General features: G+C 38.9%; 1 protein-coding gene across 1 annotated transcript; it reads left to right on the top strand.

Moving 5' to 3' along the window:
* The first annotated feature begins 3,057 nt into the window (after positions 1 to 3,057).
* LOC107759454 (BRCT domain-containing protein At4g02110-like) lies at positions 3,058 to 9,893 on the top strand. Its single transcript, XM_016577400.2, has 10 exons — positions 3,058 to 3,386; positions 3,505 to 3,594; positions 3,841 to 3,945; positions 4,607 to 4,708; positions 4,839 to 4,923; positions 5,563 to 5,632; positions 5,764 to 5,808; positions 6,501 to 8,681; positions 8,755 to 8,971; positions 9,072 to 9,893. The coding sequence occupies exons 1-10, from the start codon at positions 3,285 to 3,287 to the stop codon at positions 9,402 to 9,404; spliced, it is 3,330 nt and encodes a 1,109-aa protein (XP_016432886.2). The 5' UTR covers positions 3,058 to 3,284; the 3' UTR covers positions 9,405 to 9,893.
* Positions 9,894 to 13,491: the final 3,598 nt, after the last annotated feature.

Below are 13,491 nucleotides of genomic sequence, written 5' to 3'. Positions count from 1 at the left end.
TCCAAAGGCTAATGGGAAAATTTGGTTATTTGCATCTTTTGAAACTGAAATCATTAAAACACCACGATATTTTGACTTCAAAAAAGTCGCATCAATAGCAATCACTGGTCTACAATGATTCCAACCAGCTATCGATGATCCATATGCGTAAAACATATAAAGAAACCTGAAAATACAATATAAAACAAGGTTAAAATACCCGAAGTTTAGGACAGTCAGTCCTTAACTTACATTTACAAGTTATAAAGTTAAGGACATGTTGTCCTTAACTTTTATTTCAAAGTTCAAAACTTAAGGACTGGAAGTCCTTAACTTTTAATTACAAGTTCAAAACTTAAGGATAGGCAGTCCTCAACTTCTGGTTATAACTCAAAAGTTAACAAGGCTAAAGACAACATGTCCTAAATTGTTTACCTGTTGTTGTCGTCTATCTTTATGTTAGTATAAGTTCCCGGGTTTTTACTTGTCATCATATACAAGTATGAACACAATAATTCATAATTTTCTTCGGGACTTCCTCTTATTAAAGCGGAAGCATGTTGAATAGCACGCCACGCCTTGTGATATCCAATGTCTAGTCCATGCAATTTTTGCATCTCTGCAATGACAAAAGTTGGTGTAACTTCAAATCTTGGGTCCCGAAGATTATTGATAATGTAACTACTAATCAACTTTGAAGTAGCATGCCTTTGATCTGCTTTCCTAGTGTTAACAGAGCAGTCATGCTTTTTCTCAAGCTTTACTATCTTGAATAATGTTGAGTCTTTAATTCTGAAAGCACGCACACACCAACGACACCTATCATCATTGCATGTCAACGAATATCTTGTTGAGCTTGATCTAACAACTTTGAATTCAAAATGTCCTTTGATTGCTACATTAACAATTAATTATGCTCTTCTTCTTGTCAAATACTGATCCGACTTTTATTTGATCCAAAGAAGCATTTTCTCTTAATATCGTAGTTGGGGATTCTTTTTGTTTCAAATTTGAACTTCGTTTAGTTATTTGAGTGCAGGTTTTGTCAGCAACTACTTCGATTACTGGTGCACTCTCTAAGACTTGAATACCCAAAGCTTGTTCGTTGTCAATCTCTATAATGCTTTGTCCTTCTACTTGAATAGAATCAAATGTTTGATGCACCTCTTCATTTAATGGTTGAGCTTCAACCATATCTACTTCAACTATCTGTTGGCATCGCTCTTGATTGTCATGTTGAGTTTTTGTGTTGGCATGTTCATTGCTTGTTGATGCAAAAACTCTTCCCGAAATATCAACTATGAAACGACAGCTCTTGAAGAGTGAATGAGTTTTTAGCAACTCTATACATGTGTTAAGATCTAAATCTTTGGATACAAGCATTCCTTTGCTTGTTCCAAGGTTGATATCAAACCATATCACTATTTCAAACTTTTCACTATCCAATTCAATAAGCTCAAAAATCTGTTTAACGAAATCTTCAAACTGAATTGACTCAAGTGCTAGGAAAAGCTTTGTTTGATGATCAAGATATTTATAGTCTTCAGTCCATCTACCATTAAAAGCAACTATTATGCATATTGTTTCCATCCTACAAGTCAAGAGAATGGGAAACAAACGACATACGTTATAAAGCAATCCTTGTAGAATTAAGAACAGGTGTACTGTAAGTGCAAGACTAAGATAAGGACTGTTTGTCCTTAACATTTAAACATGTAATTAAAGTTAAGGACTGTCAGTCCTTAACATTTAAACATGTAATTAAAGTTAAGAACTGCATGTCCTTTAACATTTAAACATGTAATTAAAGTTAAGAACTATCAGTCCTTAACATTTAAACATGGAATTAAATGTTAAGGACTGCCAGTCCTTAAGTTTTAAACATGGAATTAAAAGTTAAGGACTGTCAGTCCTTAACTTTTGAACAAGAAATTAAAAGCTAAGGACTGCTAGTCCTTAACATTTAAACATGGAATTAAAAGTTAAGGACTGCCAGTCCTTAACTTTTAAAGATGGAATTAAAAGTTAAGGACTGTCAGTCCTTAACTTTTGAACCAGAAATTAAAAGCTAAGGACTGTCTGTCCTTTAACATTTAAACATGGAATTAAAAGTTAAGGACTATCAGTCCTTAACATTTAAACATGGAATTAAAACTTAAGGATTGCTAGTCCTTAACTTTTGAACCAGAAATTAAAAGCTAAGGATTGTCTGTCCTTTAACATTTAAACATGGAATTAAAATTAAAAGTTAAGGACTGCCAGTCCTTAAGTTTTAAACATGGAGTTAAAAGTTAAGGACTACCAGTCCTTAACTTTTGAACCAGAAATTAAAAGCTAAGGACTGCCTGTCCTTTAACATTTAAACATGGAATTAAAAGTTAAGGACTGCTAGTCCTTAACATTTAAACATGTATTTAAGAGTTAAGGACTGTCAGTCCTTAACATTTGAACCAGAAATTAAAACATACAATTTGAAACTCAAGCTACAGGACTTTGTATACAGAAGAACAACAACAAAGTGAAGGACATTTTGTCCTTAAGTTTTTTTATTCAATTTGCAAAATGAGGCCAGTAGAATCAAAGTTAAGGACATAGTGTTCTTATTTTTTTGAATTCAATTTCTAAAATGAAGACACTATGTCCGGAATACAAAATTATCATAGGAAGGCGGTGTCTATAAATTTATCAATCCAGAAATTCAAAAAAAATCAAATTCTTATCTAATATATAATCAAATCAATACAGATCTAAAAAAGTATAACTATAGCGAAATAAAAATTGATAGAAACACATGAAATTATAACTTACTGTTTATCTATGTTGTTTTTTTGGATTAGATTGCTGAATTTTTGAAATCGGGAAGAGAAATGGTGGTTCGTCCTCAGTTGATCGCCGCTGCTGCTGTTGCTCGCTTCTTCTCTTTGTGTAACTGCTGCTTGTGTTGATAGCGTAGGTATAAGTTATACCAGAAGGGTATTTTCGTCCAGTCAGGTATAAGTTTTTTAAAAGGAGTGGCTAAAGTCTAAATACATTGAAAACAGTGGCTTTAAAATAAAAGCCACAACTTTTAGTGGCTATTTGTGCCACTAAAAGTTTTTCTATGCATCGACCGAATTTTATCTCCCGCCAGGCGCCATTGAAATCCAATTTTTTCAAAAGAGAAGCCACTGAAAAAAATTAAAAATGATCCCTCCTATGATTTCGAAAACTCAATTATTCCTAATTCCACAGTATCAGTTCTAGGGTTCTTACATTTCATTACAAGGAAACTCTGAATTTTGTTAATATATTTGATAGGAATTTCAATGGCAGAAATCAACCAAGATATGTTACACGGAGACTTCTCCAGAATCTTCATAGGTGTTCGTTTTGTTCTTTTCGGATTCGACTCTCTAAGAAAAGAGCAGGTTTTACCCATTCATCCCCTAATTTAGAAAGTTCAATAATTTGTATTTCCGCTGTTCAAAGTGTTTGGATGCTGCTTTCATTGCTCTACTCTTAACTTTCTTCACTATTTGTTTGAAGATTCGGTCAAAGCTTTTGGATGGTGGTGGAGTTGACGCGAGAGGATATGGACCGGATTGCACACACCTTATTGTAGATAGAATTGTTTATGTAAGTACACTAAATAGCTCATTTTGTACCAAATTTATTATTTTTCTCATTCTGCAATTTCGTTAGTTCTTGTTTTCAGTCATTGCTCCTCCGTATTATGTCGATCAATCAATTAATTATATGAATTTCTGTGTTCATGTGTTTATAAGATTTGCTTTATTGATCAACTCATCCCAACTTTTCTAATTTTTCACTTAGATATCTTACCATTATTACTGAAACTGGGCACTGACTCTTTATGTTTAGGATGATCCCATATGTGTTGCTGCCCAACGGGATGGAAAAGTTCTAGTCACAAGCTTATGGGTTGAGCACAGTTTTGATGTGGGAATGGCTGCCGATCACCTTTCTGTGAGTTCATTGGGAAATGTCTTTATGTCATACATATGACATGTTTATGAATTGGAAAATGCTTTCTTTGAGCCCATTCAAAGTTGAATGTGTGGTTATAGCTGAATGTTTACGATAATGACTGCAATTAGTGTCTTCAATTGTACAATTGAATTAGCATTTTTGCCGATTGACTCTATACGCACATTTCTTTGTGAGAGTTGCTTGTTCTATTCCTTCGAATGTCACTATGGTGCATGAATGGATGTTTCACATCATTTTGCTTTCCCACAAGGCTGTATATCTGATCCATTGTGAAGTACGTTCAGGTGCCAACATTTGTTTTTTATCTTTAGGGAGAAAGCAGACTTGGAAATACTGTGCAAGGCAGATATTTACAAAATTTCTGCTAACTAACTAACTAACTAACTACTTTGAATTTTAATGGCGTCATAAATGTATCCATTAGCCTGTGTATTGTTGCTTTAAAGTTCCACATGAATGTCTTCATTTATTTATAAGAGCTCAAAATTTTCTCTGCTGGATCATTTTTATTCTTTGCTCCATGTCTGAACTTGTGATAGGCCCTTTAAATAGCTGACAGTATACCTCCTTTCCCTCCAAACCCCAAACGCCAAATAGTGGTTGATATAACTCAGAATATTCACTATGTTTCTTACAGATGATGTACAGACCTCTGAGAGATTTGAATGGAATCCCAGGTGCTAAATCGCTAATTCTGTGCTTAACCGGATATCAGCGACAAGACCGAGATGATATTATGGTTTGTAGATTTCAACTCTTGTTTCCTTAAAACTCTATTAGGAGTATATCTTTCTTAAAAAAGAAAATTAAACAGTGGCTTCTCAATTATATCTCATGTCACCTTGCTATTTGGTTGCTTCTTCTTCCAGACAATGGTTGGGCGGATGGGTGCAAATTTTTCAAAGCCGTTGGTTTCACACAAAGTCACGCATCTTATTTGCTACAAATTTGAGGGTAAACCTGTTTCTACTGTTGCAGCACTGCTGACTGTAATACCTGCTCCCTTAGTTTCTTGTCTTCTTTGCTCAGGGTAGTTTATCCTAGCAGGAGTTTAAAGGGGTTTCAGGTCGCCAAAGCCCCTTTCACGGAGAAACTCTTTCAACCTCATTTTAATACTTGAATATAAATCTAATTTGTTTCACGTAGACTGCTGGTTCTGAGGCATGAATGTTGGATGTGTGGTATGTGTTGAACATGTGTAGTTCACAGCAAAGTGAAAAATCCAGTTAGCATAGCATCTACTGTAATGATCACCTGCATATGTGAAATCGGTGTGTTAAACTGGAAGTGGTTGATAAGTTTCACCCTCTGTCTTTCTTTATATGTATGGTTTACTGTGGTAAATTTCAGGCTTCGAGGCTTAAGGTATCAGCACTTGCTAAAACATCTGTTCTTATCTGCCATTATGGCAAGCTGTGAATTACCTTAAGTTATGGTAATCCACTTTCATGTAACTGGTTATGCCTTTTAATATGCTTCTTCCACCAAATCAGGAGAGGAAGAAAGATACTTCAAATTCAATCTGATTTTTCTCTTTTAACTGTATCTGGTATTCTTCTGTTTACAATTAAATGAGCCAACGTTATTTGATAGGAGAGAAATATGAGCTTGCCAAGAAACTGAAGAGGATAAAGCTAGTGAATCACCAGTGGTTAGAAGATTGGTAAGCCAGAATTCTTTATAGAAGTCGCACATGCCTGGGCGGCCACACCTGTTTGGTCACTTTTCCTAGATAGAAACTTTTCTGCTTTCAAGTTGCTCAAGCTGTTCCTTTTAATCTCTTTTATTCTGCAGTTTAAGGGATTGGGAAATTCTTCCTGAGGCTGCATATGATAAAAGGTGAGACCTTTTCCGCCTTGAATTCTAATGGTCCATTCTCTCTATCAGAGGGCATCTTGTTTTGTTTAGGTAGGCTTTAATCGAGGTCTCCTTGGTGGCCGTTTCAGTGTGCGAAGTCCACAAGGTTGCCCTTTATTTTAAAGAACTTGAAAATATGAAGTTTTACGTTGTGAAATTAAGAAAACCTGTTCTAGAATATGTCAGTATTCCTATTTGAAACAATCAACACAAAGATTAATTTTTCAAGGTTATCAGGTCAATTTGCATAAGGCACTCCACTCATCAACTTGTCTTGTGTAATCAATAGTATAAAGTACATGGATTATTATGTGTGCTTAAGCTCAATCTAGGTGGAACTCGTGCAAAACTTTCGAGGCACCTCCTCAGACTTTAGTCATCGAATTGTCTTAGAATAGCATAGGTCGGTAATGCTAATGCTTCGTTTTCTTTCTTAGTTGTGGTGGCTTCCTGTGCCAAGGAAAGGAGTCAACAAACATAATATGAAAGCATTGTGCTCCTAAAATGAAGTTATAGAGCCGTCAAATGAAAATGACATTAGGTACAAAAAAACCCAAAGGTCATGCTAGACGCGATATGCTTATGTTTGTGAGCCTCAATTTTGACTACCCAATTAAATTAACAAGAAACTCGTGGCATGGTCACACATTGTGCTTTTTTTCTCTTTACTCCAGTGGATATGAGTCAGAGATGGTGGAAGCCGAAGCCAAGGATTCTGAAGATGAACAAGACGACATTGCTGCAAACACAAGCAGAGAGAGAGTTTCTTTCACTAGTCCTCAACATTCAAAGAGTCCCAGTCAATTCCGTTTGAAGCAGGAGATCTGTAGAAACATCTCAGAGATACGCACGCCTACAGGTTTGTCAGATCTTGGAAACCATGATCAGCTGGTGTTATGTGCTTCCAAGGAATCAAAATCGGACCTGGTTACAGCCTTTGAAGAATCTCACAAGAGCCATCTTGAGACCCTTGGCACCACTCTGAGTAGAAATAAAGAGGTGCCGCATAGCATGCCACTAAATGGAAATAGTCCGGCTTCAGTTTCTACTAGTGCTAAAAAGTCTCCTAAGTCATGTTTGTCAAACAGTTGTTTTAAAAGTTATTCCCGAAAAAAACCTAGAAAAACTGGTCTCACCATGGCCTCGGAACAAATTGAGAGTGCAGGATGTCCTCCCATTAATGAGGTGAGTAAACATTCTGATAACGTGAACATCTCCTCAGAAAAAGAACAGGATGGAACTGAATTGTTTTCTGCAGAAAAGGACCAAAGTGGTCTGCTCCCTGGGAAAAGGAGGGTGGGCATGTTATATAGTAGCTCCAATTCTTCAAAAACTAGTCATAATCCAGACAGCATGTTAGATCGTGGCCTGGTAGAAGATCGTGGCATAGAGTTAGGAAGACATTTGTTATTAGGGAAGAATGTTCATTCTGAAAATGGTGCAAGTCTTGATCCCTCGCAAAACTGTGATTCTTCCATTTCCAATCCCATAAAACTGGGCAATCAGCAAGAGTGTGATGAGGATGCATTGCAAGCTGGCACTTGCGCGATCACGGGGTTAAAAAAGACTACGTTGAGCAGCAATGTGGACCCTGTGAATTTTCACTTATGTGAGACTAAGGATTCTACTGTTGATCTTAACGGCTTAAGGAATGAACTGCAAGCTGCCAAAAATCCATCTCCAGGCAATGGAGGTGAAGATATTGAGAAGTCCAGTCGGTTGGCTGAATTGGAAAATGCTGTAGGAGATTCTACGTCAGGGTCTAAGCCATTAAAGAGAAAATCCCTTTCCAAGAAGACTCTGGGATCTAGACAAAGTCTCTGTAAAGGGGACTCGAGAAATCAGAAAGGTACTATATCTCTTAACAAGATTGTTCCCGCGAATGAGTCTGCACCCTCTGTGAGTGGGGGCATAAAGAACACAGAGCACCAAGAGGTTCTCAGCTGTGAAAAGGTTGAGGTTCCACCAGCAGATACTGCAGAATCAAACAAAGAGACTGAGAAAAGAAAACACTTTGATTCTGGAAATGAAGATATTAAAACAGCTGAATCCATAAATAGAGATGCTGAGACTCCAGAAAACAAAGAGTATGATGAGTTGAATGTCGCAAGAGCAGAGTTAGGTGGAGCACCACACTCAGGGGTTAATCCTACGGAGAAGAATCCAGCTGTGAACCAGTTGGTAAATCGGACTGATGTGGAAGATTGTGCTGTGAGGCATGATTCTGACAACAAAAGTTCTAAAGCTCAAGAGACTATTTCCAGGAAGAAGACTAGGTCAAATAAATCAACTTCTGTGGAGAATGATGTAGATGTGAAAGAAACCAAAGGTCCAAAGTATTTGATGAAGAGGAGCAGGACAACTAATTTAGCTGCCAAAAGAGCTGTAGTTTCGACAGAAGTTGCCAAAAGGAAGAAGTCCAAAAGCGAGACAAAGAATGCAGAATTAGAGAAGGGAAGAGGTTTACCTGTAACAGGCGAAGCCACACTGGCACCTGATCATGAATTGAACTCCATGGATGCAGAGAAGGAGAATGAACCTGCTATTGGAGGCCAATGCACAACATATATTGAACAAGGGGCTGGCGAAATGTCTCCAAAATGTAAAATAAAGCCTCTAAAGGCTATTGTTGCAAATCCTGACGCTTTGCAGGTTACAAAAGTAGGTACTGAGCCGATGTGGTTTATCCTTAGTGGGCATAGGCTACAAAGAAAGGAGTTTGAGAAGGTCATCAAACGTTTGAAAGGAAATGTGTGCAGAGATTCTCATCAATGGTCATATCAGGCAACACATTTCATTGTCCCGGATCCAGTTCGCAGAACTGAAAAGTTTTTAGCTGCTGCAGCCTCCGGAAGGTATGCCTCAATAACCATGGCCTAAGTAGTGTCTATTTGTACAGGTAAATTGATTGTCTGTTGGTTCTTACAGGTGGATCCTGAAGACCGATTATTTAACTGCCAGCAATGAAGCTGGAAGACTCTTGGATGAAGAACAATATGAATGGCACAAAAAGGGCTTGACAGAAGATTTAGCCATCGACTTAGAGGCCCCAAGAAAGTGGCGGCTTCTGAGGGAGAGAACTGGTCATGGTGCATTTTATGGAATGAAGATAATCATATATGGAGACTGCATTGTACCACCACTGGTCAGTTAATTTGCACTTGTTTGTTCACTAAATTTCTTACTAGATTGAATTCCAATATGTCTAGAATGTTTCAAGATTGCACCTTTTTTTTTTGAATCAGGATACACTAAAACGTGCTGTCAAGACCGGAGATGGTATTATATTAGCAACTTCACCTCCTTACACTCAGTTCCTTAAGTCAGGTGTTGATTTTGCTATTGTCGATGAGACCATGCCCCATTATGATAAGTGGGTTCAAGAATTCCTAAGGCACGAGATACCTTGTGTTTTGCCTGATTACTTGGTGGCTTATGTGTGCAAGCCCGGTCATCTCCGTGACAGTTATGTAAAATACAATACTCATACTTGGGTAGAAAGGTCATTGAAGAACCTGACAGATCGCTTGGAAGAGGTTGTTGAGGACATGGTGCCATCAGATGACAATAGTAACTAACATGTAATATATGGTGATGAAAGTGGCTCCCATGGATGTGGCATCGACTCTCATGTTTTATTACTGCGACTCTCAGCTTGTATGTGTCCTAGAGGCTTTTCCCAGTCTATAGCAAGAATAGCATGAATAATATGAACAAAAGTATTCCAAGGAATTGCTGCAAGGCGGACCCCTACTACGAAAGTAATAATCCTTTTAGTTAAGGTGGTACCGGCTGACTTCCAATTTAAGTTGATAATTTTGGATGTACGAAGAAGTTATTTTGCTCATATGATTTAGGCACAGTGCCATTTTATTCGGTAGTAGTAGTTTCTTATGGTTTAGGGGTTAGAGACTGTTTAATTTTGTATAGAGCAGCCTCTTGCTGCCATATCTTGTACCAATTTTCTTAGCCTGGAGTGTGCTCGTCATGATTTGAGCTTGTGCAAAATTGTACTATAACCTACTTAGAAATTGTGAATTTATGATTAACTTTTAATTGGATCGTAATATCGACATTAACAATCTTACAGAACTATGGATGATGGCTTCATGGAAATGATTTAATATTATTCAAAATTTTGAGAAAAATGCATATTCAAATTCGAGGAGTGCACTCTTCCAAAATTAAGCAGACCTTGTAGAGATGCACCTTGCAATAATACACAGAAATAAAAAGAAAACTGAAGCAGACACATTAAGTTCCTATACATGTCGATTTAAAGTTTTAACCTTCTCATTTACTTTTCAATTACTCTGTATACGGTCGATTTCGAAGAGTTCGATTTCGAAGACTTGATCATACCCCGAGCTCGAGTTCGGGAAGCTCGAAGTAAGAATCGAGCCTGGCCTGGATGTGCGCACCTCGAGAAGCAAATCGGAGACCCGTCATGATCTGCCTCGAGGGCAGTACAATTTCGATGACACTCAAGAAAGAGCGGGAATTTCTCAAGGACACGTGGATCAGGGCATAAATTATGGGATAGGATTTGTACGAAATAGTACAAGTCTGTATTAGGTTGTTATACAACTGTACCAAGAGAATTCTTTACCATAATTGGAAATGTACAATATTAGGATTTTCCCCTCCTATATAAAGGGAACCTCAATCATTTGTAAAGATCATCGTCTCATTCACTGCAATAGAACATCCTACTTTGCTTTTCTCGTTTACTGTGCTCCACAATTGTTCTTCAGCTTTATTGTTCATATTTTTTTTTGCTCTTAACTCAATTCGAGGCTCCCGAGATAATCGAGCTCGAGGTCCCCGTTGCTTTAGCAACACTGGTTTGGTTCATCAATTCTTCTTACTTAAACTTAATATTACTTGTATATTTACTAGTATTGGAATAAATCACATACCTTTAAAATCACAAATCACCTTTAATTGTTACTCATATTTTTCGAGGTAAACAAAATTACATATCTTTAAAACTACAAATCACATTCAATTGTTGTTCACTTTTTTCGAGGTAAACAGTTTGGCGCCCACCGTGGGGCTAAAGATAATAATGATTATTATTTTAGTGCTAGTTTTCTAATAACACACGTTATTCTTCACACTTTTTCTTGTTAAGGATTCTTTGATTTCAGGCCAAGATATGTCTAGCTCAAACGCACTCGTGCATGGAAACGACGGTCTCGGATCCCACAGAGAAAATAGCAGTATAGGGGTCGGTGACCACCAATCAACTCTGAGGAAGTACCAAATATGGAGCCAGTTGATATCAGTTCACATAATGCTCTAAAAGTGGACTCGGGCACAGATCCCGTAGGGAATGAACGCATGGAAGCTCGATCTGGTGACCAAAGAGCACGAGGAATGAGAGATAGGGGAATCAGTCTCCAAGTGATATTTGAGATGCTATAGGCTCAATAAATTGCCATCGCTCAACTTCAGAGTCAAAATAGGACCCCGAGCGTAGCTGAACATGAGAATACTCGGCCTGCTGAATCAGAACCGGAGAGATCAAACGTAAATAACTCGGGGACTGACCCCACCATCATGAGGATGCTCGAAGAGCTCGCCAAAAGGATCGAGACCGGAGAAAAGAAGATTGAAGAAAATGACAAAAATGTGGAGACATACAACTCAAGGGTCGACCAAATACCGGGAGCACCTCCGATTTTGAAAGGACTAGACTCGAAGAAGTTCGTGCAAAAACCATTCTCCCAGAGTGCGGCTCCGAAGCCCATCCCAAAGAAGTTTCAGATGCCAGACATCCCAAAATACAACGGAACCACTGATCCCAACGAGCACATCACCACATATACTTGTGGCATAAAAAGGAAATGATTTGGAAGACGATGCGATTGAGTCTGTTTTGCTAAAAAAGTTTGGGGAAACTCTATCTAAGGGTGCCATGATTTGGTACCATAACTTACCCCCGAACTCTATCGATTCATTTTCCATGTTGGCAGACTCATTTGTAAAGGCACATGCTGGTGCCATAAAAGTTGCAATAAGGAAGTCCGATGTATTCAAAATAAAGCAAAGGGAGAACGAGATGCTGAGGGAGTTTGTATCCCGTTTCCAGTCAGAAAGAATGAAGTTACCACCGGTCTCCGATGACTGGGCCGTACAAGCCTTCACTCAAGGGCTAAATGAACGAAGTTCGATAGCTTCGAATCAGCTGAAGCAAAACTTAATCGAGTATCCCCCCGTGACTTGGGCGGATATGCATAACAAGTACCAATCAAAAATTAGGGTCGGGGATGACCAGTTGGGAGCCCCCTCGGGCTCAGTTTATCCAAGAAGTTTACTAGCAAAGGAGTCAGGAAATGCAGACAGGGCGTCAAGGTCGAATAAGGAAAGATATAAGCCATACGTCGAAGATCGAAGGAACATTTCAAGGCGTAGAATACCTCAGAATGATCGAAGATCAGATCGAGATCAAAGTTCCCGGGGACTCATGAGAAAAACCCAGTTTGATAGGCACTTGGGACCGGTGGAGGCACCCCGATTATCAGAGTACAACTTCAGCGTCAATGCCTCAGGTATCGTCTCAGCCATTGGCAAAATTAGAGATACTTGATGGCCCAAGCCTATGCAGACCGATCTTTCTCAGAGGAACCTTAACTTGATGTGCAAGTATCATGGTACACATGGGCATATGACCAAAGATTGCAGGCTACTTAGAGAAGAGGTAGCCCGGTTGTTCAATGAGGGGCATCTTCATGAATTTCTCAACGACCGGGCCAAGAACCATTTCCGAGAAAGAGACGCAAATAGGAATAATGAACCTGAAGAACCTCAACATGTCATTCACATGATCATCGGTGGAGTAGACGTCCCATAGGGACCCATATTCAAACGTACCAAAGTATATTTCACAAGGGAGAAGTGGACTCAGGACTACATGCCTGAGGACACCCTCACATTCAGCGAGGAATATATTGAGGCCTTATCTCAGCCTCACAACGATGCACTGGTAATTCCTATCCTTTTAAATAAAGTTCAAGTTAAACATGTTCTCGTGGATCCAGGTAGTTCTGCAAATATAATCAGGTCAAGGGTCGTGGAGCAGCTCGAGTTGCTCGGTCAAATCATACCAGCATCTTGAGTCTTGAATGATTTCAACATGGCAAGTGAAACAACAAATGGAGAAATAATCCTCCCAGTCAACGTGGTCGGAACCATACAAGATACCAAATTTCATGTCATCGAAGGTGACATAAGGTATAATGCTTTGCTTGGAAGGCCGTAGATCCATAGCATGAGGGTGGTGCCATCGACCCTTCACCAAATGATGAAGTTCCCAACAAAGAATGGCATGAAAATAGTATATGGAGAGCAACATGCAACTAAGGAGATGTTTGTAGTACACGACTTGGCACCGGTATCGACACCATCCACATCTTAGGTGGCCAAATAGCAATCACAGCCCATACCCTCGGTTGAGCCCGAGGGACAGGCGTTTGATGAACAGGTGGTCGAGGACGAAGAAGAAGATTTCCTCATCCCCCGAGCCTTTATTGCCCCCCTACGAATCAGATGCGACGAAGTCCACGGTCGAACAACTCGAGCAGGCCATATTGATCGAGCATCTTCCAGAACGAAAGGTATACCTGGGGACAGGGTTAACCCCCAAACTCAGGGAAAAACACA

The sequence above is a fragment of the Nicotiana tabacum genome, chromosome 22 (assembly GCF_000715075.1).
Source record: "Nicotiana tabacum cultivar K326 chromosome 22, ASM71507v2, whole genome shotgun sequence".
Taxonomy (NCBI): Eukaryota; Viridiplantae; Streptophyta; class Magnoliopsida; order Solanales; family Solanaceae; genus Nicotiana; species Nicotiana tabacum.
Note: the sequence above shows the minus strand (reverse complement) of the source record. Positions and strands in the feature narration are given on the sequence as shown.